General features: G+C 40.0%; 1 protein-coding gene across 1 annotated transcript in view; it reads left to right on the top strand.

Annotated features, from left to right (window-relative positions):
* The window catches only part of LOC309972311 (uncharacterized protein), a gene marked incomplete at its 3' end in the record, with an annotated part of 160,431 nt that overhangs the window by 66,202 nt on the left and 68,029 nt on the right, over positions 1-26,200 (top strand). Inside the window, 11 exon segments of the mRNA XM_082855949.1 lie at positions 2,780-2,907; positions 8,441-8,634; positions 8,721-8,772; positions 9,362-9,452; positions 11,360-11,418; positions 11,420-11,602; positions 15,338-15,526; positions 17,493-17,618; positions 18,108-18,262; positions 19,155-19,188; positions 19,545-19,657. Of these exon segments, the coding sequence (XP_082712075.1) occupies positions 2,780-2,907; positions 8,441-8,634; positions 8,721-8,772; positions 9,362-9,452; positions 11,360-11,418; positions 11,420-11,602; positions 15,338-15,526; positions 17,493-17,618; positions 18,108-18,262; positions 19,155-19,188; positions 19,545-19,657 (1,324 nt within the window).

Below are 26,200 nucleotides of genomic sequence, written 5' to 3'. Positions count from 1 at the left end.
CAAAGTTTGATGAGTTCTTAGACTGGGTTGTAGTAGTAGTAGTAGTAGTAGTAGTAGTACTACTATTTATTATTTGAAATTAATGAAAAGATGATTTAGAAAAAGGCAGGCTAGCCAGAGAAGTATTGTCTACATTGCCAAAAGGCCTAAACTTTTTACTAACAAATGATGGCAGAAATCAATAGAGTGAAAAGCATTAATGATGGGCACCAATTTTCCTATAGTTACTATACTCAAATAGTTATTTTGGCATCAGTTAATTTGCAGGCTTAAAAACATATGAATCATCCCAAAGATCAGATTATACCTTAGTCAAACAGGTAATTATTGCCACCCTTTTCTTGCCACTCCTCCAAGAATAATATTGAAGGATCAACTCTCTACACCACAAAAACATTAGAAGGAAGGTCTTCCACATGGCTGTGGAAGAAATGAAAATAAAAAGGAAATATTATAGTGACTGAGCCATAACCCTATGTGAGGTAGTTTGGCCATCTCATCTTCACAGTTCATCTCCTGTGGACATAAGTGTACATTTCAGACACAGGAAGTCAGGGGGGGAAAGGAAAGAAATATGTATGTCTATATAAAGGGCTTGAACCATGACTTGGGGGTGGGAAAAGTGGAAAAAAAGACCATTTAAGTAGATGATGGCATTACAGTCGGCATCCTGACACTGTTACTGCTTTCCATCAGCTTCAGAACTTAATCCGGTAGCCATTTCTTTAAAGTCTCAGAAAATTCCCCTGTACAAGAACACTGGGAAAGAAAGGTCTTTTCCAGTAAAGTGGATAAAACATACCACATTAAATTGTCCCTCTTTTCCTCAGAGGAGAGCTCATTTTGCATAACAGGCTATAGGAGCTAAATGCCCGCAGAAGCTGACATGCTAGCTTATAAATCTAAGCAAACTGTTTAATTTTTGTATGTTACATTTAATTTTCTCAGCATCATATCTGTTTTCCACCAGTGCCTATCATTTCATAAAAAACAATATGTTCACTTTTGGAACTCCTAGTCAAAGGAAGCTCCTAATTATTAAAGGTCAGAAGTCAGATTTTTTTAAAGTCAACCAGCCAAACAGGCAAAAACCACTAAGGGCTCTATTTAACACCTCCCACCTCAAAATATATAGGCATATACAATAGTATCTGAAAATTCAATAAGCACATACACCTCCCCAACACACACCATTTTAGAAAAGATACAGTTTTGTTTCCAGCTCAGGTCCCCCATTTGTTGGAGACTGTAACTTGGTTATAGTTCTTACTGTTGTTTAGACTCTACTTGTTGCCCAGTGGCATTTCTGCCTTACCCACTACTGGGTGCAGGGCCCTGAGGGAAATTAATGATTTTTTTCTAAGTGACAAAAAACTGATTGACCTTGGGGAAACTGTGGTTAGAAGCAGAGATATTCCTGAGTTCCTAGCAGAAAACCACCAGGATGCAAAAAGCCCTGGGTAGGAAAATGCCAGACAAGCCCCAGAGGGAGAAATCATTAGTCAGGGTAATCAAATAACCCGTAATCTGTATTCTTTCCTACTTTTGGCATCACTCAAATTTATCCAGTTTTAGAAGTAGATGAGGTAAGAATATTCCTATTGGAATAATATGACTGCATTAGCATTGCATTTGGAAAGAACTTAGAGTTTCTAGACACATTGCAACACTTGGAGGGAAATTTAGCAAGAGTTTGTGCTATTTTGTAATATATGTAGACTTTAATTAAGGATAATTCATGTTCATATTGTTATAAAAGGCTGCTCTAAGAATGTTTGACAATTAACCTTTCAGATCCCAGACAGAATTAATTTAGTATTAGATTGAATTCTTTGTTCCGTCTTTTCCGCAGACCATTTGGGATCTGAATCATGGGATGCAGTGCTGGCATCCAACATTCCAGGGCATTTAATTTCAGCTCTTAGCTTTTATCTCTACTGGTCATCCTACATTCTAATGCATCATTTTTGCTGATGTTAGTTTACGCTACGATTCAACTATTTCCATCTCTTAAGAACTTACTTTGATTGAAATACTTAGTCACATGAGCATCTCTCGCTGAGCTAGTGAGTATACGGTCATCCATTGTAAAATGATTTTCCAACTGCTGCTATAGAAATTCCTGACCAAAGCCTTTCTCTTGTTCAAGTACGCACCATATACTTGATAATTATTAAACCTGAAAATCTCTTACTTTTGAATATTTTATTCTGAAATAGACCACTTAAAATTTTAAGCAATAATGATGTCGACAGTGAAAACTTATAGTACTATAGTGGGAAAATATTTTAGCTGAATAATGGCAATGATTACACTTATTAAGTTAGTAATTAACATAATTAAGGAATATCTTAGAAATTTCCCTGAAAAAATTTGACTTGGCTGGCATCAATTGATACAGCAGGTTAAACTGGGTTTGTTGTTAAACCACCAGGGACCTGTTTTTACCGAAGGAGAAATGTGTGTTTTGCCTTTAAATTACAGGTTTGTAGACATTTTAGTAAATATTTCATGTTAACTGAATTTTGGTTATATTTCTAAAATTAGTCTTTTAAAACTAGAAGTAAAAACAAAAACCTCTGTTGATTTAAAAGTCAGCAAGTATGAACTTAGCACCTGGTCTTGCCCATGGCTCTTTAACCGATTCTCAGGAATCCCAGTTACCCATTCAGTGTTTTCCTTCCTGAGAGGGAGCTGACAATCTGAGGGGTCCATTTCTACTAGGAATAGCTTCATAGAGAGACCTGTCTCTGGTCATTTTCATCCATTTCTCTACCAGGTCACAAAGAGGGCAGCGAGTCAAATGTTGACCAGGACTGGGGATGGGCCCATGCAGGTATGGACAGATTTGCTGTGCTGTATGACATGTGGACTTGGGAAGCAACTCTTCGAGAAAACAAGCGCCAGGTATTTTTACCTAGAAAACAAAACATCTATTGAACATTCTTATAAACCCCAATATACTTTTTTAATCCCAGTGGGTCTTTTAGAGCAGTTCCCAATAAAATGAATAATTATTTAAATAACCTTAGCTAGTTGTAAGGATGTGAGTAATAAATTTTACGTTCTTTACTGTGGTTCTTTGTTACAAAAAATAAAATGGGAAGGATATGACTTTATCATAAGGGAAATTTGTTAGAGGGCTGTATAATTCAGGCCCTTTTATAATATGTATGCTTTTATCGAGAATGAATGATGATTCCATTCATGTTCATTGTCCTGTCAGGGACAAGCCTCACTTTGCTAAACACAGACAAACTGACTGACCTTATTATGGCCTTTAGAAGGGTATGCCACATGTGGGTGGGTGAGAGCAGCTGGGCAAGGATTTCCAGAATGGAAATAATAGGATTTGAAGACTGGATGTTGGAGTGAGAGAATGAGGGTGGAATTAAAATGACTTCCTCGGGCTCAGGGAGGAGGCTGTTAACTGAAACAGAATGAAAGAGGAGGAGCCTCTTTAGAGGGGAAGGTAGCATTGAGTCTAGGACACAGGTGTGTGAGGAGAGTTTGCTAAAACCCAGGTGTGAATGTTTTGCGGGAGCTGTAGGTTTGAAGCTCAGGAGCAAGTATGAGCTGAAGTATGAATGTGGAAGTTGAACCATAGTAATGAATCGAAATGACTAGGAAAAGCCAGAGATGCCTGAAATGGGTTCCTGGGAACACTTACATTTAACGGGAAGGTCATGGAACAAGAATCCATGAGAGGAACAAGAAGGAGGAGCCAAAGAGACTGAAGAAAAAAAGAAAGGGATAGTGTTAGGAAAGCCCACAGGAAAAAAACCATTTTAATTAGGAGAGGATGGTTTCCTGTGTGGACGTGGAACATCAAGAAAGGTGAGTCCTAAAAACCAGACAGTGGGGTCAGCCATCAGGCAGTCATTGCCAGCTTTGTAGGACTCTCTCAAAAGCGTAGCAGAGATGGAAGCCAGTTACAGTGCATTGTGATGTGGTCGGAGGATGAGGAAGTGGAAATGTTTTCTTTGAATTGTTTTTCTAGTAGAGTAGAGGGTTTACCATTTCATCTACGCTCTGGTCTGTTACTCATGGAGATGTAGGTCACCCACTTTTGAAAACAACTGGCTGGACTTAAAGGGTGCAAGCCTTGGCCTTGAAAATTGTTCCTCTTTTCAAAGACAAGTGGCTTCTAGAGTTTGCATCTGCAAACTTGATCTGCCAAACAGAACCTTACTGTGATCAGCTGAGTAAATGGGAGATTTAGACTCAGTGTAGAAACTGGAGAGCCTGCATTAAACGTAAAGTAATACAGAATCCTCAAACTCGACAAGTTTATTGGGCCAGACATGAGTTTTAAGCAGCCCCCCTTTTCTGTACTCTCCCCACCTCCACTTTCAGTTCCTCTAGGCCTTTTATGGAGGCCCCAGGCAGGACTCAATGGCAGAGAAGAATAGAAAGGCAGAGAGTAATAAAAAACAAATTTCTTCTTTCTTTGGCCTAGGGTTCATTCTGTGCTAAGCTACCAGGGCTGTCCACTGGTTTCTTCTGTGGTATGTGAAATTATTTTAACTTAAAACAATCATTGAAAATATCTCCCTCCTTTCTACCCTAAGAATGTGTTCCCTATAGAAACTGAGCTATCAGTGCCCCCAAACTGGAAAATGTGGCTTTCTAAATCAGAAATTGTTGAAAGGGCCTAATTTTAATGGATAAACCAGATTTTTATCTAAAGTACAACTGTTTTCCCCCATTACTGATTCTACTGCCAAGTGTCCTCAGCTGTTTTTTATTGTTAACTATATTGGAATCACTAAAGTCAAGAACTGTTCAAACACATTGGCTTGTCTTAAATCCTTAAAGTAGCCATGTTATGTAAAAAGCTCATAAAAATAGAGCTGGTGTGAATTTAGGTGGATTAAGAGACTCAGAAGCTGGGCATCAGCTGTGCCAGTTCCTGACATTTATACCAACTGCTAATTCTCTCCACAGCCACCAGAGGACACATTTTCAGGGTAATTTGAATTAGTGTTTAGAGCACTAAAAAAAGGCCAAAAATTCTGTGACAAGATGTATCTGACACTGATTTTCTGTTTTGCACTTTCATTTGACCTAAAATACTGTTTTTAAAAGTATTTTAAGTCCAAGAAATAAAAAAAGGCTGAGGTAAAAAATATAAACACAGTCCGGTTTGAGATTATTCACTTTTCTATTTTCTCCAATATTTGATGCCTACCATCAGTGTGCACCACGTATTACTTTGCCTGAGAGTTGGCCCTTGACATACACAGGTGACATTTGACGGGCTAGGAAGACTTCTTAGACAAATACCAGCCCAGAGTTTAAATGGAAATGGGCCAGTTAGCAAACAGATAATAAATAGCAACTGTGAGGCAGAAAGATCACAGTCCTACCCCTACTGAGAAAGAATTCATAATAAAATTATGCAAAGGACCATCTGAGAGCTTTTCAAGGTGGAGGGCAAAGCTTGAAAAAGGCTTGCCAATTTAAAAAGAGCCACATTTTCCTTCTCAACAGCTAGGGTTGCCAGGTAAAATATGACAATATTGGGGACATACTGAAAAAGTATTGGTTGGTTATCAGCAATTCAAATTTAACTAGATGACCTGTATTTTTATTTGTTAAATCTGGTAATCCTACCAACAACAAAGTGATAGTGGCAATTTAGCACCAGCCTCTGCAACCTGGTATCACCAGATTGGAATCACCAGCAAGAACCCTTACCACAAACTTCCCCTGCCAAATAACCAAACAATAGGGCTTATTGTACAAAAACAGGTCAAGGCAATACAAATACTATAAACCAGCTCCTGGGATTGCCCTGGCCCAGCCAAAAAGGTTTAAATTCGTCCAGAATGATTTAGGGAAGTTATTGTTTCTTTTCTAATCTTCCCCTAGGCTATTGAGTGGCACCCTTCTTACCCCATCACTCCTTCGTTTCTGCTTTGTCTTCTGCTATTTAATAACTGAATGCTATTCTAGAGTAGAGCCCTGTGGATGGGATAAGGTCATTTAGATCACCCTGCTTGCTTCATTTTCCCTGGGGTTCACTTAAAGGCAAGGGAGCTGCACCTTCATTTCACACTCTGAGCTGTGTGAGTTTTTAACCTGTGGAGCACATTCTGTGTCCTAAGCTTTTAGCCTCTTCTGGTGTTATCCTTTTTATACTGAGGTTGACCCAAGGCCCCTTGAACCAATGTTTCCCAAAGGGCATCCTGCAAAACTGGATGCTAAATAAAGTGCCCCAGGCTCTCCCTGCTTGAGCCTTAGCATTGAAGCCCTCAGACACTGGACTTCTATTACTAAGGCAGTATTTGATTCCTAGTCTGCTATTGATTCTCAAGTGTTTACCTCCTTGGGAGCTTCAGGAGTTGTTAGCGCAAGATGGAGACACTCCTGGCTTTTCCTGCCACTTGGTTCCTTTACTCCCCGCTGTGCTGTTGCCACCTATATTCAAGTAGTGCTTACACCCTCTCAGTTCTTTCTGGTCTTGCATTCTTAGCTATGGGCTCCACACAATGAAAGGGGCTCTTTATCTCCTTTTAGGAAATTCCGTAGTTTGTTAAGAAGTGGGCTGGCTTCCTGGCCTCAAACTACCAGGAAGACCAACACCCAAGGAAACAAAAAATGCTCTTTCTCTAATGCATCTCAGCGTGTGCTAGGCTGTCGGGTGGGTAGAAATTGCAGGCTCAACAATCCACTCCTTGCTGTCAATTAAATGCACACACTGGGCACACCTGTGTCTTTGGTGATAACAGCTACCTTGAGAGCTGAGGCCTTTCAGAAGCGTGAAACCTCCATTAGAGGAGTGGGTCAGAGAAGACTGGGGAGGGACATGTTGAGCTGAAACTCTTGGGGGGAAGTTGGATTAGATCGGCAGAGGAAAGGGATCTGTTCTGTTGTGAGACCATTGGGAGTAAAAGTTCAGAAGCTTTCAGTTAGAGTTGATTTATCCATCGGGTAATATAGACGTGGTGTTTAGGATCTAAGAGCTTTTCAGGGACCATTGAAAATATGTGAGATCTGAGAGGAAAAAAAAACATGCATTACTCGGAAATCCAAAAAGAAAATACAAAACAGTTATCAATAAATGCTTAACTGACATGTCCATAAAATGTTAAAACTTTAACTGAGCACTTGTAAACATCTCATTACATTTGAAAACAATTTATAGATCAGATTTTCTCACTTCATAAGAATTCTCAAGTACATACTACCCAGAAATCATAGCCAATCATTAATGAAATGTATTGCTCATAGCCAAATAATTTGAAAATTATAAATATCATTTAACATTTTTACAGAAAAAAATTGATTGGGATGTGTTTTAATGTATTTGATATAATGTGGGTCAGGGTCTCCAAAAGTAAGTGAGTCTAAGGCCTATGAAAGTTTTTTTTTTTTAACATCTTTATTGGAGTATAATTGCTTTACAATGGTGTGTTAGTTTCTGCTTTATAACAAAGTGAATCAGTTATACATATACATATGTTCCCATATCTCTTCCCTCTTGCGTCTCCCTCCCTCCCACCCTCCCTCCTATGAAAGTTTTAAAACAACCCTAAGACAGTAATTACATTGTTCAGAACTACTTACATATTGGCCCTTAGGTCCCTGTTTGGGATTCCAGCCCAGTGATCTCTGAAGAGCTTTTTCTGATTAGCACCATGACTGATTACACACAAATAGAATTTACACAGAGAACAGAAATTCCTTAAGTGCATAAACAAATGTAAAAACAAAATAAAGAGCATCTCTTTCTGAATTCCCACACTAAGAACCCTCTTCAATGGTTAGTGCATGGAAGCTTCCTTCGGCTTTTAGAAAAGACTTGTGAACTCCACTAAAACAGAAGCTCCCTCGATGCTCTTGAGAGTTCTGTACGTAGGCCTTTCCTAGTGAAGTCTGATCTGGGATAAATGCCTTTATAGCTAGAGGGCACTTTCATCCTCAGCTTGCCACTCTAACCCCCTCCCCCACCATTTCTACATAGGTGAAACTTCGGCAAACTGTTAAAGCGAAAGGGTCATAAATGGGACTGAGGATGTAGAAGAGGGGTGGAGGCCACCTGCTCACCTTTGGTGATAGAGTAAAATGGGGGAGGGAGAGTGGGTCTGTGGAAAAAGGTGTTGGAGATAAATGGATTTGATGAAGTGACATTGAATGCACTGTCTCATTGGAGCTTATAATTATTAGATGTTATATTATTCATTATATTACCCCCCTTTATTTGTGGAGTGCAGAGGAAGAGGGGACAGCGGTGAAACGAGTGCTTTGTCCCTCACCCTCCCTAGCTTGGTCTGTGTTGCACTGGTGTGGCAGCTGCCCACCCTGGCCTGGTACCCAGAGGTTCAGAGCTGTCCCTTTCCTGTTGATGGTGGGGGGTCTTTCCAAAGCATGGAATGGGTGGAGGCTCACCTCTCTCTGCTGGGCCCTGTTCCCTGACTGTCAACCTTATTTGAAACTTCTTGGCAACTACTCTGAAGCCTACCAGCGTGTGTTGGACCCAGAGGAGAGGTTTGCCTTAGTACAAGTGATCACTGACGTCATACACAGGTGCCCAAGGTTTGATCTCAGCTACCCTTACTTCATTAAGGCCTACCGAGAGGAATGCACCTGCCTGAGGCTTCACCTGCAGCTGGTGAGGGGCATCCTTACGTGAGTATATTTGGGTTTTAGAAGATTCCATGTGAGAAGAGGATGAAAAACACAGGCCAGAACTGAAAATCGTGTTTTCCTTTCAGTTCCAGTCCAGAATCTGGGTTTTCTAGGGCAGCACGTACACGATGTTTATTTGTAAGCTTATTTGCATTGTTGAATTCCAAGCATGACTACAATCTTAAAGGGAGGTTTCCAATCCTAATTGCATTTAACGATACCAAAGAATTGACCACCTGTTTTCATTCAGTCACAGAGTTTATAGTGGAAGAAGGATGAAACCTACCCCCTTGTAAGACATTAAAGTGTAAAATTATATTTATTTTTTAAAAGGTTGCAATTATTTCTAGGACACTACAGGAAATGATCAGTCTGTGTCCTCTGGGGAAAGGCTAGGAGATAATGATTGTTGCAGTACAGTTACCTTAGGCCTGCTTAGAATTTTTTCATTGTAGTCAATTATTTGACAGAAAGAAGTTTTCTTGTGCCTCTTAAGATCGCCTGAAGCTGGTTGCCTTTGCTTTCCCTGGCTGACCCTCGGCTCAGACTAAAGACAAGCATGTCTCTGTGTGAGTGAATCCTTAAAACCCATGTCTGGGTGAAAATTAGCCAAATAATGAAGAGATGCAAAGGGCTGATGTTCTGTTCTTATCATGCCAAGGCTCATAACTCACATCCATGGGAAAGTTTGACTTTTCTAATTTTAACTTTTATGTGATATTTCTAGATAGAGTGTCAGTGGGAGTATGTCCAGAGGCTTTGGCGTGAAGGCCATCCAGATGCTAGCAATACATTTGGACTTCCCCTTAACATAATTTGCAAATAACTCATTTCCATCAACAATAGCTGGTAAGTTGGTGTTGTCTTTAGACATTTTACATTTAATTTCCGGATAATTTAAGGGTATGATGTTAAGCCTAATACTATTCTACAAAGCACCTCTCAAGTATTTGGAGCTGAGAGAAGTAAATATAAAAGTCACAGAAGAGGGATCCCTTTGCATACTCAATATCTATTTACTTTGTAAATAAAGAATAGGAGGCTAGAATTTAGACTTATGCCACTGGGTGCAGAATCTTCATTCCCTTGAGGAGTCCTAAAAAACCCCGGTTGCTCTTGAAATGCTGTCATAGGATTTATCAGAGGTGCCACACAAGCCAACATATATGAAACACAGATGTGCTTTAAATTTCTCAAAAAGGAATTTCCTTATTCTAGCAAGTGTCAACAAAAAGGTTTCTGCAGGCTTATCTTGTGATACCACCTCCACCCCTTTAAGGAGCAGATTAAATTTCCTGAGATCACTCAGAGAGAGTACATGAAGTCACCCCCTTGATATGTGGTATGATTCCCTCTCACCATTCCTTTCCAGGCTTCAGGGGTACAGAGGAACCAAGAAGCTGGTGACAGGCTCCAAGTTGGTCTGTGTAACCCAAGATCACAACCTCTCTGTTGCTCCAAATGGGTGGAGAAATTGTCCAGCTCCTTTCAACATTCATCAAATATTTTTGAGCATCTACATGTTCCAGGCAGTGTGCTAGGAGCTGAGGACACAGAATGAACAATGCAGGCATGGCCCTATGCTCCTGTGAAGTGTATAGTCTAGCAGTACAGGCAGACTTGCAGTAAGAGATTGCCACAATGGGCTGTGATGTCATCTTGGTCCATCATTTCATGGACAGGCATCCCATGGGTAGGGTGCCATGGGATTTCATAGCTGAGGTTCTAACCTTTTCTTTCTTTCTCTTGAGAAAGAACCCTGGGAGCTCCAGGCACAAGACTGCATTTTCTCCAAAGACCTTTCACAGGACTGATTTTTTAACTATAGTAAGTTTGAGACCACTTCTACTGTTCAGGAAGTGGTTTTTGACAGAACATGCTAGGACTATATGGATACTAAAACCTGTCAGAGTGTCTCAAAAGCAAATGATATTTACTTGATGAGATTCCTTTCCAGACTTAGGTTTGTATTTTCTAAGATCTAGGAGTAAGAAGAATCCCATTTGCATGGGTTTAAGAAGTATTTAGATATAGAAAGGCCCTTGACTTGACTGGTGCTATATCCTTTATTTCCAAAGCAATAACCCACAGAAAAGTGTTTTATTATCTCTGGCCTCATTCATTCATAAAATATAACATTTTTATGGCAAACATGAATGATTCCAGCAGTTGTATACAGAACTTAAAAATCGTCTTCATCCATTATCATTTTGGGGGGAAAAATGGATAAAGAATCGGGTGAAAAATAGAAATAGTCATGGAAAGTACTTGTTTAATATTTAGATACTTTTATATTAAGTTATTTTGTTTTCAAATATTTGGCTAAATATTGATTACTGAAATGTTGACAGGTTTGCCATATACAATTTTAGAATCCCTTTTTTCAATTTTATTGAGATATAATTGATGTACAGCACTGTATACATTTAAGGTGTACAGCGTAATGATTTGACTTATAATGAATCTTATTCTTTTTGGCTTTTAGAGTAAACTATGTCTTCTAGTTTTAAAAAGGTTCACATTAAAGCAAAAAGCATGTTGTGTAACTTGATGGGCTCCCTGGACAGCCTCTGAGACCCCATTGAGCTTCCAATTTTTTTATAATGCCCTGGATTATAAGAGTGTTTTATTGGTCTCAAAAAATATAAAATCCAAATACCTGTAGAAACATTAAGTTCTTCACTGTGTAAAATCGTCATTAATTGTTTCTCTTCATTAAGCCCAGCTTTGACAAACATTTACCTGCTGGAGTTCCACCCTTCCCTGGGCCTGGCTTTGCGCATCCCCCAGAGCCCTTGAGCACCTCCTCAGGGAGGCCTGCCACACCTGCAGGCCCACATCAGCCAGTGCCCTCACCTTGCTAGAGAGACACATGCTGCAGCTGGCCCTGGATGTGTGGCTCACTCCAGCCAAGCCCAAGTCCTGGTACGGCGCACAGCTCCAGAAAGACGTAGGTTCTCTGAAAGGGGTAGGTGGGTCCTTGGCAAAGAGAATGTTTCCTCCCAGATGTTACTACTTAGCTTTGTTTTTATGTTTGGCTCTATTCCCCTCTATCTGGCCAGGGACAGATCATAGTCCTAGGGCTTGACAACATTTTTATTTCTATTTTTTTTTCATTTTTGAAAAAGTTTCTAGTTTTCATTTTCAAAGTTTCTAGTTTATCAGGATGCTGCTACAGTTATAATTTAAAGGGAGATGTACTAGATATGGGGAAAATATTTTCTGGTTTATTATTTATATTTTTAAAATATCTTTTTAATTAAATTTTTTTCTTTCTAAGATTCTTCCTAAAATGTACTCTTTTGTCCTGAGCTGAGATCTGGTAGAGGAGAGACGGCACTGAGTGAGGAGTCAGTGACTTGGACTCAAGTTCAGTCCTGCATTAACTTGCTGTGTGACTCTGAGCCTTACTTTCCTATTTTTTAACATTATGTTTGTGTATTTGAGGGGAGGAGGGTAGAAGTGAGCTCAATGATCACTAAAGCCCCTTCCAGCTCTAACGCTCTGTGGTTCAAACTGTGGCCCAGTGCTTTACATGGTGCTTGTAATTGGATTTTAATTTTTTTCTTTTTCTATTAAGGCTATCACAGTTGAGCCTGGGTTTCTAATTTGACCTTACTCTGGGTGGGTACTTGCTATTAAGATGAAGGAACTTTCAGGCTTCCCTGGTGGCGCAGTGGTTGGGAGTCCGCCTGCCAATGCAGGGGACACGGGTTCGTGCCCCGGTCCGGGAAAATCCCACATGCCACAGAGCGGCTGGGCCCGTGAACCATGGCCGCTGAGCCTGCGCGTCCGGAGCCTGTGCTCCGCAACGGGAGAGGCCACAACAGTGAGAGGCCCGCGTACTGCTAAAAAAAAAAAAAAAGATGAAGGAACTTTCAAGGACCCCAGCTGCCAAAAATATTTGTTCCACAGGTCTGCCTCAGCCTCCTATTTCCTCCTGCCCAAACTAAAGTTTTATTTTCTTTTAAATTAATGTTGAGTTGATCAAAAGTAAAATTTAGAATTGTAGCAAAAGAGGAAAACAGAAAATTACTCTAAATATAACAATTCAAATGCATTTGTAATCATTATTTTTCTGAATTCAAGTATTCTTCATATACATGTTTTACATAGTTCTTTCTAATCATATCCTTCATACACTATCTCCTGTTTTTCTCAGTTAACATCATATTATATATTCTTCTGTATTGCTAATAGTCTTTATACTCACTCACCTTTACAACCACATAATTCCCTTAAGTGGTGAATCATAACTTATCCAACCATCAATGGGCATTCAAGTAGTTTGCAATTTTTCATTATTATTAAAAGTGCTATAAGGTACATCTCCATGCTCACAGATTTTTCCATATTTTGAATCAATTCCTTTGGATAGATCCCAGAAGTGGATTTGCTGAAGCAAAGTTTAAGTCTTTTGATTTATGCTGGCAGATCACTTTCCGGAAGAGTCATGCCACTGATAGTGTATGCCACTGATAGTGTATAAGAGTACCAGTTCTGCTATACCCTACAATGTTAGTTATAAGCATGTAATGTCTGTGCTAATATATACATATTATATATAAAGGTGGCATTACACTGCTGATTTTCTTTCCTTGCTATTTGTTGAGATTAAATATTCTTCCAAATGTCTTGTTACTAATTGTATTTTTTATGAATTTTCTGTTCTTTCCCTTAGTTTATTTATCTCTTGGAATCCTAATGTCATTCCTATCCACTTACATGGGCTCTTCTTTAAAAAAAAAACAAAACTTTAACCCTTTTGTCCATCATATTTTCTGCAAATATTTTCCCCAGTTTGTCTTTTTATTTTTTAACAGAAACTTATTTTCATGTAGTCAAATCTATTTGTCTTTTCTTTTGCAATTTCTTGTATCCTCCTAAATCCAGAAAGCAAAAATTCCTCCAGATGTTTCATATTTTATCTTATTTTATTCTAACTTCTTAAGGTTTTATCTTATTTCAAAAATATTTAACTCCTTTGAGTGTTCCACCTGGAGTGTGTGTGCATGTATGTGTGTGAATCTGAGTGTGCGTGTGGTGTAAGGTATGGCTCAAAATAGAATTTTTCCCCAAATTACCAGCCATGTATCCTACTACCATTTATTGAGGATTATTTTCACATTGTATTATGGTAACAGATTTTTTTTCAAATGTATTTTTAGTTCTCTTATAAATCGTAGTGAATATATGGTGTACCTATCCAGTCTCTCATTGATCCCACACTTTATTTTATTTTATTTCATATTTTTGACCGCACTGTGTGGCTTGCAGGATCTTAGTTCCCCGACCAGGGATTGAACCCAGGCCCTTGGCAGTGAAAGTGCCAAGTCCTAACCACTGGACAACCAGGGAATTCCCCACACAGCTTTGTTATTATTTTTGAAATGTGTTCAAATTGGGACCTAGAAATGATAAATATTCAGATTAATCTTTTGTATTGGGACAGAAAATGGGGCAGGTATTGCCCTCAGAAGACAAGCAGGAAATTAGTTTAATAAATCTCTTTATCACTTTGGAAGACTTCAATTGTCTAGAAATTGCATCTCTGAGTAGGCAAGGACTTTGGTAAATAAGTGGATCTACCCTTGGGAAGCCAAACCAGGAAAGGCAAACTAGGGGGTCTCCAAACTGGGTCCTTGCTGGGAGTGGTATATTAGAGGGTAGCAAAAATGCCAGAGCAGAGGAGGTGAGCAAGGCAGAAGGACATTAAAAGAGCAATGTGGTTACTTCACCAATCACCCGGGGCTGACTGAGTGGAGGAGCACTGCAGAGGCAGTTTGGTATACTGTAAAACTACAGCTTGGGGGCTTCCCTGGTGGCGCAGTGGTTGAGAGTCCGCCTGCCGATGCAGGGGACACGGGTTCGTGCCCCGGTCTGGGAAGATCCCACATGCCGCAGAGCGGCTGGGCCCGTGAGCCATGCATGGCCGCTGAGCCTTCGCGTCCGGAGCCTGTGCTCCGCAACGGGAGAGGCCACAACAGTGAGAGGCCCGCGTACCGCAAAAAAAAAAAAAAAAAAAAAAAAGTACAGCTTGAAACTAGGAAACCTACGTTTATTCTTGGTACTGTTGTATGACCTTAGAAAATTTCAGTGTTGCTTCAGACCCCTCACTGGTAAAATGGAAATAATAGTATCTGTGATGCCTAAATCATGGGTATCTTGTGAAAACAAAAATGAGTTAATATATGTGAAAATACTTGAAATTTTTAAAACTTCAATTAGAGTTTATAAGAAATATTATTATTATTGGCCACTAAAATACTTGAAATATATCAGATACTTCTATTTCTATTTAGGTCATCTTTATCATTTCTCTCTTTATTTTGGCTTAAAACATTTATGATAATGGTAATAGCAAATACTCTGTACCAAGCACTTTTGCATAAATTAACTCACTTAACCCTCTCAACAACCCTATGGTACAGTTTTGATCTATCAGTTCCTATTAGGTGCTGTTATTATCCTTATCCCCACTTTGCAGATGAGGAAACTGAGAGACAGCTAAATTGAATAAGTTGCCGCAAATCTCACAGCTTATAAGTGTCAGCGCTAGGACTTGAGCCCAGGAACTCTGGATCCAAAGTCTATGCTGCTGATGTATTTTTCTTAATATGTCAAATTTCTGTGTGTGTGTGTGTGTGTGTGTGTGTGTGTGTGTGTGTGTGTGTGTTTTAAAAAGTATTCTGTTTTCTTTCAGCTGTTTTCAGCTAAAGTGATGGGCGATCCCTTCCTCGTGGGGGAGATAGGCCTGCTTGCATTCAAGTCTGCAGCAGACGTAGGACAGAACCAAGGCCAAGATTCTCATATGCTGCTCCTACAGACATTTTCCAAACTTTTGGAACTCTTGACCCACTGGCATAGGCTGATAGAGATGAGTCTGGGGAGTGTACACTTAGCACGGTCAGTAGGGGGACTGAGGATCCAGATGGAGGATAACAGACTACGGGTCCCCCTACCTGCAAGCCTTGCCCCATCTGTGCCCCAAGAGTAGCCAGAGTGAGCTTTCTAAATGGCTGAAATGATGACCTCCCTTTCTCCCTCCCTCCATTGTTTATCCTCTCACTCAGGCCTCCCCACATGCCTCTCTGACCACTCAGCTAGGCTGGGTTCTCCTCCGAGCACCCGGGCTTCCTCTTCATTCAGCCATTGCCTTTTAATTAGATGCTTAATATTGGTTTGTTGGTTTTCCTGCTAGTGTAAGCTCCCTAGTATCCTATCAGGGGTATGAAGCCTGACCCTCACTGGGCACTCAGTGAATACTGATTGTATTTGCTCTCAAATATAATGAAGTTGAATAGCAGAGCAGAAGCAATGGAGGGCCTAAAGGAAAGAATGAGTCAGTGACAGCATCCAGGTCTGGCAGAGGTATGGAAGGTTCAGCAGGCACGGGGAGAGAACACTTAGTGAGTTAGGTTTTAGGTATGAGCATGAGATGATGGTAAGACATTTAAGTGAACATGTTCCCCAAACTGGAAAAACATGGAACTTGAAGATTTGTTGCAAACGTGTATGAGTTCTGTTGTGTTCTGTCCCCATGAGAGGCCCTGAAGGCGCAAAGAGTCCAATCATCAACCATCAACCACTGTCTAGGGCCTAGTGTGGCCAGGGTCTGTACTGGGGACTTTACATGTATTAGTTCATGTACTCCTCAGAATATTCTTTTGATATGATAGCTTTATGATATCCTTATGATATATTATGATATGATAGCTTACAAACATGTTACCAGCAGGAAGGTAGAGGCTCAGAAAAATTAAGTAATTTGCCTAAGATCAAATAACTAGAAAGTAGTAGAAGCAGAATTCAAACCATGAGCCCAGATATTATTAACTGCTATGATACTACCTCCTCATAATTTCTGATCCTTGTTCTCAGGGAGTTCACAATGTAAAAGTTCCCCCTAATAAAGTTTAGTATGATATTTTAGTCATATGAACAAAATACTATGGGAGCACAGGAAATAGTGTATTTCACTCTTTCTAAGTGAATCAGAGAAAGTTCCATAGAAAAGGGCCTAGGGATGATTGTGTAACTCCAAAATTCATATGTTCAAGCTCTAACCCCTAGTACCCCAGAATGTGACCTTATTTGGAGATAGGATCTTTACAGAGGTAGTCAAGTTAAAATGAAGTTATCAGAGTAGGCTCTTATCTAATATAACTGGTGTCCTTATAAGAAGAGGTAGTTTGGACACAGACATACCCAGAAGGAATACTGTGTGAAACCACAAGGACAAGATAGCCATCTATTAGCCGAGAAAGGCCTAGAACAGCTCCTTCACTCAAAACCCTCAGAAGGAACCAACCCTGCAACACTGATCTTGGACTTCTGTCCTCCAGAACTGAGACAAATTTCTGTTGTTTAAGCCCCCCAGTTTATGGTACTGTTTCACAGCAGCCTAGCAAACTAATACAGGTGCCATTTGAATGCAGCCTTAATGTACCAAATTCTCAAGATGAAGACGTGTGTTAGAATGGGGGTAAGAGAGGAAGGGAAGGCATTCTAGACACAGAAGCCTGAAATGCCAGAGCAACATCTGAATGGATCCTGGCTGCAAGCCATGGACACGTGAGAGTAGAGCTCAGAGTTGAAGCAGGACAGAGATGGGGGTCACAGGTTCTTACACAAGGGGGTGATGGTTAGGGCCTGGAGTTGGATGACAGACTCCCTAAGGAGAGCATGGAGAAGGTGAGAAGAGGATTAGGTTTAGAACACCAGGAAACAGGTGTTGAAAATAAAGAGGAGAAGCCGGAATGTAGCGGCAGCAATGGTGGCGGGACAGGGACAGCAGTGCTTGGCTGCTCAGCCAGTGCCCTGGCATGGGGTGGGTGCAGCTCTTTGTGGTCCGCCAGAGCCACAACCGTGTCATCAACAGCCCGGGGGAACGTCTAGCAGGGGCTGTGCACGTGCGACTGGCGCCACTGCCCTTCCGAGCCATCCGGGTGACCCGCATGGGGTCCTGCAGTGTCTCCAGCAAGGTCAGTGACATGGCATGGGTGGTAGAGGAGGGCTATTTCAACAACCAAAAAGAGGAAAAGCCAGTGAAGACTGAGAGAGAGTAGTCAAGAGGCAGAAGCATGGAGATCCTGGATCCAGGAGAACAAAAATGTTCCTCAAGGAGACAGGCCAACCATGAGGAGCTCTGAGAAAAAATGGTGAACCTCCTATTGAGGGCAATATTGGTGACCTCAGGAGGGCTCTGAAGATAGAAGCCAACTTGTAGGAAAGGAGAGTTGAGGAAGTGCCCAAGCATATCTCCTCCCACCTTAACTACTGTCTTTAACTGTCAGAGCTTAGGGCAGACTCAAAACCCTTGTGACTCATTCACTTCACACCGGACTTGGCTTACTTTTGTTTTGACTTTTGCTTTTGTGCTTATTCAGATGGTTTGGTTTTCTTACCACTTACTTTCCTTTTAGGGGAAAATAATAGCAAATGTTCTTGGCTTTTTTTTTTTTCCCTTTTAGTCTTATAAGGACTTGGCATGTGAGATGGGTTTTGAAGAGTTCCATTTGTATCTGAGGCCTGTTCACTTTGAATTTGCATCACACGAAGATAAGGTGGTCCATCCACCTCCTGTCTTTATGATCTCTCTGCTGGAGGACAGTGACCACATAGATAGGTGAGCCTAGAGAGAGTCAAAGTAAAAATAATGTAACAGTAGAATGAGTGGCCAGTAAAAACTAATTTCTATCACCGCTGGCCATGCAAATGCAATTGCATTCTAAATTCTCTCCCTTATAATCTATTTGCCATGATGTCAATGTTTTTCTTTTCCTTTCTTTCTTTTTTTTTTATTTTTTATACAACAGGTTTTTATTAGTTATCTGTTTTATACATATTAGTTTATATATGTCAATCCCAATCTCCCAATTCATCCCACCACCACCACCACCCCTGCCACTTTTCCCCCTTGGTGTCCATACATTTGTTTTCTACATCTGTGTCTCTATTTCTGCCCTGCAAACCGGTTCATCTGTACCATTTTTCTAGGTTCCACATATATGCATTAATATACGATATTTGTTTTTCTCTGACTTACTTCACTCTGTATGATAGTCTCTAGATCCATCCATGTCTCTACAAATGACTCAATTTCGTTCCTTTTTATGGCTGAGTAATATTCCTTTGTATATATGTACCACATCTTCTTTATCCATTCATCTGTCGATGGGCATTTAGATTGCTTCCATGACCTGGCTATTGTAAATAGTGCTGCAGTGAATATTGGGGTGCATGTGTCTTTTTGAATTATGGTTTTCTCAGGATATATGCCCAGCAGTGGGATTGCTGGGTCATATGGTAATTCTATTTTTAGTTCTTTAAGGAACCTCCATACTGTTCTCCATAGTGGCTGTATCAATTTACATTCCCACCAACAGTGCAAGAGGGTTCCCTTTTCTCCACACCCTTTTCAGCATTTGTTGTCTGTAGATTTTCTGATGATGCCCATTCTTACTGGTGTGAGGTGATACCTCATTGCAGTTTTGATTTGCATTTCTCTTGTCACTCAGGTGGACTTCTTTGCTTCTATATGTGTATGTGCAGGTTTGTATTTGTGTGTGTATGTTTTAAACACTGATCTAATCTTGGCAGTTTTACAAAAGCCTACCTTTGAGCATATATTTGCTAGTTAATCAGAGCCTACTCATCCTTTTCTGATAACTGGGGAAACCTGATGCTGTCCAGATACAGAGCAATTAGGCCTGGAGCCTGCCTTCATGGGATGAAACACTGCTTATGGACAGACCAAATTCAGGCTTGTGGCTGAGGAGCAAGGATCTCAACATATCCAGCAGTTTGATCCATACATTTACATGTTGAGTAAGTGGTGATCCCCACCCTCAACTTCACCTTTCTGTTATGAGAGAAATTCCTAATTACTTTCACATTTCTTCCTTTAGCTCTTGTTCCATCCGGGAGTGGAAAATATGCAAGTGACCCTTGCATGCCAAGCTACTCAGAAAAATGCTTTAATGGTGGCTGTCCAGCAGGCGTCCTTCTATCACACTCCCTGAGGGGCCCGTCATGCTGATGTCAAGGTCAGCCTGTAAGATAGAGAAGCCTGAGGCATGCTACCACTACCGCCAGCTACTGTCAGGCTGCCCCATTCTTTCCTCCCTCCCCCTTTCCTGCCCTCCTCCTTCCTCCACTCCTTCCTCCTTTCCTTCTTCCCATCCTCCCCTTTTCCCTCCTTGTCTTTCTCCCTTTTTTGACTATTTTTTCCCTATCTTTTTACCTTCTTTCCTTCCCTCTTCCCCTCCCTTCCTTCTTTCCTAATACAAACTGACATATGATCAAATTCTTACTGGGTCTCTTAATTTTCAGTGGTTTGCTGATAATTTTTCCATTGTATGTGACTCTATAATATTGACAAGCTAGAATCAACCAGCAGAAAATATCTTGTTCCTCCACCCCTACCCTTTGTGGATAAATGATTCCGTTGTTTTCTGTTTTATCCTTCCTGTATTTCTTTTTGCAAAAGTAACCAGATACATTTGCCCTTCTTTTTTTCACAAAAGGTAACACAAAATACATTCTCTTTCTTTTCCGAATTTTTTAGTTGTTATTGATATAATTCACATAACATAAAATTCACCCCTTTAACGTATAATTCACAAGACCATGCAATCATCACCACTATCTAATTCCAGAACATCTTCCTCATTCTCAAAAGAAACCCTGTACCCATTAGCAGTCAATCCCCATTCCCCACTTTCCTCAGCTCCTAGCAACCAGTAATCCACTTTCTGTCTCTACGGATTTGCCTATTCTGGACATTTCATATAAATGGAATCATACAATATATGGCCTTTTATGTCTGAATTTTTTCACTTAGCATAGTGTCTTCAAGCTTCATCCATGTCGTAGCATGTACCAGTACTTCGTTTTTGTTTTGTTTCGTTTTTTACTGATGAATAGTATTTTATTATATGTATATACCACGTTTTACTTATCCATTCATCAGTTGACAGACATTGGGTTGTTTTTACTTTTTAACTATTATGAATAATGCTGCCATGAACATTTATGTACAAGTTTTTGTAAGGACATATGTATGTTTTGAGTTTTGCTAACACTTTTTATTATCTCTCTTTTTTATTTTAGCCATCTAGTGAGGGTAAAATGATATCTCACTGTGGCTGTGATTTGTATTTTTCTAATTACTTATGACATTGAGCATCTTGTCATGTGCTTATTGGCTATTTGTATATCTTTGTTAAAGACATGCCAATTCAAACCCTTTGCCCTTTTATAAAATTGGATTTTTTTTATTATTGAGTTATAAGAGTTCTTTACGTATTCTGAATACAAGTTCTTTATCAAGTATATGATTTGAAAATATTTTCTTCCATTCTGAGGATCATCTTCTTACTTTCTTGATGGTGTTCTTTGAAACAAAAGTTTTTCATTTTGATGAGTCCAATTTACCTGTTCTTCTTGTATTTTCTCCATTCTGTTTCCAAGATTTTGAATCATTTTTACTATCATTACTCTGAATTCTTTTTCAGGTAGACTGCCTATTTCCTGTTCATTTGTTTGGTCTGGTGGGTTTTTACCTTGCTCCTTCATCTGCTGCATATTTCTCTGTCTTCTCATTTTGTTTAACTTAATGTGTGTTTGGGGTTTCCTTTTCGCAGGCTGCAAGTTCGTAGTTCCCATTGTTTTTGGTGTTTGCCCCCAGTGGGTGAGGTTGGTTCAGTGGCTTGTGTAGGCTTCCTGGTGGAGGGGACTGGTGCCCGTGTTCTGGTGGGTAGGGCTGGATCTTGCCTTTCTGGTGGGCAGGGCCATGTCCAGCAGTGTGTTTTGGGGGTGTCTGTGAACTTAGTATGATTTTAGGCAGCCTCTCTGCTAATGGGTGGGGTTGTGTTCCTGCGTTGCTAGTTGTTTGGCATGGGGTGTCCAGCACTGGAGCTTGCTAGCTGTTGGGTGGAGCTGGGTCTTAGCATTGAGATGGAGATCTCTGGGAGAGCTCTTGCCAATTGATATTACGTGGGGCCAGGAGGGCTCTGGTGGTCCAGTGTCCTGAACTTGGCTATCCCACCTCGGAGGCTCAGGCCTGACACCAGGCCTGGTGTCAGGCCTGATCCTGTCAGCTGCACAGCCAGGTATGTGGGGATTTTCTTGCCTTTTGGGAAGTCTGAAGTCTTCTGCCAGTGTTCAGTAGGTGTTCTGTAGGAGTTGTTCCACATGTAGTTGTATTTTTGATGTATATGTGGGGAGGAAGGTGATCTCTATGTCTTACTCGTCAGCCATCTTGAAGGTCCCCCTGAAATAGGAGACTCCACTAAAGACACCAACCTCCGCAAGAGCTAGAGGTGCAGAGGCATTTTTTTCAGAGGGTTTGCAGCTTGCTGGAATGGCAGAAAGGGAGAAAAAGAGAAGATCCTCTAGGGCAAGGGAGGAGAAGTAAGACCCACAACTGCAACCACCATCGCTTTCGGGACTGGGCCCAATTTACCAATTCTTCTTTTGTCACTTACTCTTTTGGTGTTACATCTAAGAAACCATTGCTTAATCCAAAGTCAGGAAGATTTACTCCTATGTTTTCTTCTAAAAGTTTTGTAGTTTTAGCTCTTACATTCAGGTCAATGATTCATTTATGGTTAATTTTTATATGTAGTGTGAGATGGGGGTCTAACTTCATTCTTTTTTTTTTTTTTTTTTTTTTTTTTTTTTTTTTTTTTTGCAGTACACGGGCCTCTCACTGTTGTGACCTCTCCCGTTGCGGAGCACAGGCTCCGGACGCGAAGGTTCAGTGGCCATGGCTCACGGGCCCAATTGCTCCGCGGCATGTGGGATCTTCCCGGACCAGGGCACGAACCCGTGTCCCCTGCATCGACAGGCAGACTCTCAACCACTGCGCCACCAGGGAAGCCCCAACTTCATTCTTTTGAGTGTACTTATCCAGCTGTCGCAGTATCATTTGTTGAAAAGACTCATTTTTCCCCATTGAATTGTCCTGGCACCCTTGACAAAAATCAGTTGACCATAAATGTAAGAATGTATTTCTGGACCCTTAATTCTTTTTTTGTTTTTTAAAGAATTTTTACTCCAAAGATAAAAAAGTAATAAAGAGGCAGAGAATCACATAGTTATGCACTAATTAGATTAGGCATATTGATAATATTCCTTTGAAGTTGTAGATGGCAAATTTTTCCCTTTTACTTTCTTTTTTTAATTACATTATGATTTTATTAGTACTAAATATAACAAAAATTAAAACATAAAGTTATCACATACAGTGCTAGATTAACATTTAAATACAACACATAAAAAATCACAAAATAAGAAATGAAAAAACAAAAACCAGGTAAGATTTATTTACACAACAGTGTAAAGCAACTATACTCCAATTTAAAAAAAAAAAGATTTATTTAACGTGGTAGGTGTGCTTGCCTGTTCATAAGTTCATGCCAGTCTGGAACACAGGAGGATAATGCTACTTGCATATCTGCTGCACCATTTAATCCATTCCTTTCCTTTGTTTTTTCTGGATTAAGACTGAAAACCCTAGCTCACACAAACTAGTTGTTGTGAATGGTAATAAGAGCAGGATACTCTTTCGACTTATCAAAGGAAAGTCTTCCTTTATCTTAATCCAAAATGCGATAAACTTAATGTTTCATAATCATTCTTCAATGTATATGAAGAACTGAGCTATAATAATTCATTTTCTTCTTTAGGCACCAAGTTAAACTCAATTATTGATTCTGGGTTTCGAAAAGCGAATGGATCTTTTACCCAACAATTTTGCCTTAATGTTTCAAATTTCTCTTCTGGGAATAAACGGTTAAAAGTTTGACATAGAGAAGTGAGATGCAACAATATCTCTGGTTTTATTTCTTCCAAAATGTTTTCATTAATAACATTCTCTTTGATGTGATTCAAAATCCTTGGAAACATGTAGTAGCTAGGATGGTTGCTTTTTTTTTTTTTTTTAACATCTTTATTGGAGTATAATTGCTTTACAATGGTTTGTTAGTTTCTGCTTTATAACAAAGTGGATCTGCTATACATATATATATATCCCCATATCTCCTCCCTCTCGCGTCTCCCTCTCACCCTCCCTATCCCAACCCTCTAGGTGGTCACAAAGCACCGAGCTGCTCTCCCTGTGCTATATGGCTGCTTCCCACTACTATCTATTTTAAATTTGGTAGTATGTGTAAGTCCATGCCACTCTCTCACTTCGTCCCAGCTTACCCTTCCCCCTCCCTGTGTCCTCAAGTCAATTCTTTATATTTGTTTTTCTCTTTCTGACTTACTTCACTCTGTATGAGAGACTCTAGATCCATCCACCTCACTACAAATAACTCAATTTCGTTTCTTTTTATGGCTGAGTAATATTCCATTGTATATACATGTCACATCTTCTTTATCTGTTCATCTGTTGATGGACACTTAGGTTGCTTCCATGTCCTGGCTATTGTAAATAGAGCTGCAATGAACATTGTGGTACATGACCCTTTTTGAATTATGGTTTTCTCAGGGTATATGCCCAGTAGTGGGATTGCTGGGTCATATGATAGTTCTAATTTTAGTTTTTTAAGGAACCTCCATACTGTTCTCCATAGTGGCTGTATCAATTTACGTTCCCGCCAACAGTGCAGGAGGGTTCCCTTTTCTCCACACCCTCTCCAGCATTTACTGTTTCTAGATTTTTTGATGATGGCCATTCTGACTGGTGTGAGGTGATACCTCATTGTAGTTTTGATTTGCATTTCTCTAATGATTAGTGATGTTGTGCATCCTTTCATGTGTGTGTTGACAATCTGTATATCTTCTTTGGAGAAATGTCTATTTAGGTCTTCTGCCCATTTTTTGACTCGATTGTTTGTTTTTTTGATATTGAGCTGCATGAGGTACTTGTAAATTTTGGAGATTAATCCTTTGTCAGCTGCTTCATTTGCAAATATTTTCTCCCATTCTGAGGGTTGTCTTTTCGTCTTGCTTATGGTTTCCTTTGCTGTGCAAAAGCTTTGAAGTTTCATTAGGTCCCATTTGTTTATTTTTGTTTTTATTTCCATTTCTCTAGGAGGTAGGTCAAAAAGGATCTTGCTGTGATTTATGTCATAGAGTGTTCTGCCTATCTTTTCTTCTAAGAGTTTTACAGTGTCTGGCCTTACATTTATATCTTTAATCCATTTTGAGTTTATTTTTGTGTATGGTGTTCGGGAGTGTTCTAATTTCTTTCTTTTACATTTAGCTGTCCAGTTTTCCCAGCACCACTTATTGAAGAGGCTGTCTTTTCTCCATTGTATATTCTTGCCTCCTTTATCAAAAATAAGGTGACCATATGTGTGTGGGTTTATCTCTGCACTTTCTATCCTGTTCCATTGATCTATATTTCTGTTTTTGTGCCAGTCCCATACTGTCTTGATTACTGTAGCTTTGTAGTATAGTTTGAAGTCAAGGAGCCTGATTCCTCAGCTCTCTTTTTCTTTCTCAAGATTGCTTTGGCTATTCGGGGTCTTTTGTGTTTCCATACAAATTGTGAAATATTTTGTTCTTGTTCTGTGAAAAATGCCATTGGTAGTTTCATAGGGATTGCATTGAATCTGTAGATTGCTTTGGGTAGTATAGTCATTTTCACAATGTTGATTCTTCCAATCCAGGAAGATGGTATATCTCTCCATCTGTCTGTATCATCTTTAATTTCTTTCATCAGTGTCTTATAGTGTTCTGCCTGCAGGTCTTTTGTCTCCTTAGGTAGGTTTATTCCTAGGTATTTTATTCTTTTTGTTGCAATGCTAAATGGAAGTGTTTCCTTAATTTCAGATTTTTCATCATTAGTGTATAGGAATGCCAGAGATTTCTGTGCATTAATTTTGTATCCTGCTACTTTACCAAATTTATTGATTAGTTCTAGTAGTTTTCTGGAAGCATCTTTAGGATTCTCTATGTATAGTATCATGTCATCTGCAAACAGTGACAGCTTTACTTCTTTTCCAATTTGGATTCCTTTTGTTTCTTTTTCTTCTCTGATTGCTGTGGCTAGGTCTTCCAAAACTGTGTTGAATAATAGTGGTGAGAGTGGGCAACCTTGTCTTGTTCCTGATCTTAGTGGAAATGGTTTCAGTTTTTCACCATTGAGCATGATGTTGGCTGTGGGTTTGTCATTATTATGTTGAGGTAAGTTCACTCAAAAGTTCATTGCTGACTCTGAGAGAGCAGTTCTAAGGGGGTTAGAGTGAAAGCCAGACTGCCAGAGTTAAGGAGTGACAGAATGATAGCAATGTAGAAGTAGGGTATATTTACAGCTCCTGCATTAGTCTGCTGGGGCAGCCATACCAAAATACCATATACTGGGTGGCTTAAACAACAGAAGTGTATTTTTTCATAGTTCTGGAGGCTAGAAGTCCAAGATCAAGGAGCCAACATGATCAGCTTCTAGTGAGAGCTCTCTTCCTGGCAGATGTCTGCATTTTCACTGTCCTCACAAGGCAGAGAGAGAGAAAGTTCTGGTGTCTCTTCCTCCTCTTATAAGGACACCAGCCCTGTCAGATTTGGGCCCCACCCTTATGACCTCATCTAACCCTAATTACCTCATCTAACC

The sequence above is a fragment of the Leucopleurus acutus genome, assembly GCF_964270905.1.
Source record: "Leucopleurus acutus genome assembly, chromosome: 15".
Lineage (NCBI taxonomy): Eukaryota > Metazoa > Chordata > Mammalia > Artiodactyla > Delphinidae > Leucopleurus > Leucopleurus acutus.
The sequence above is the reverse complement of the archived record's forward strand: the minus strand, read 5'-3'. Positions and strand labels throughout refer to the sequence as shown.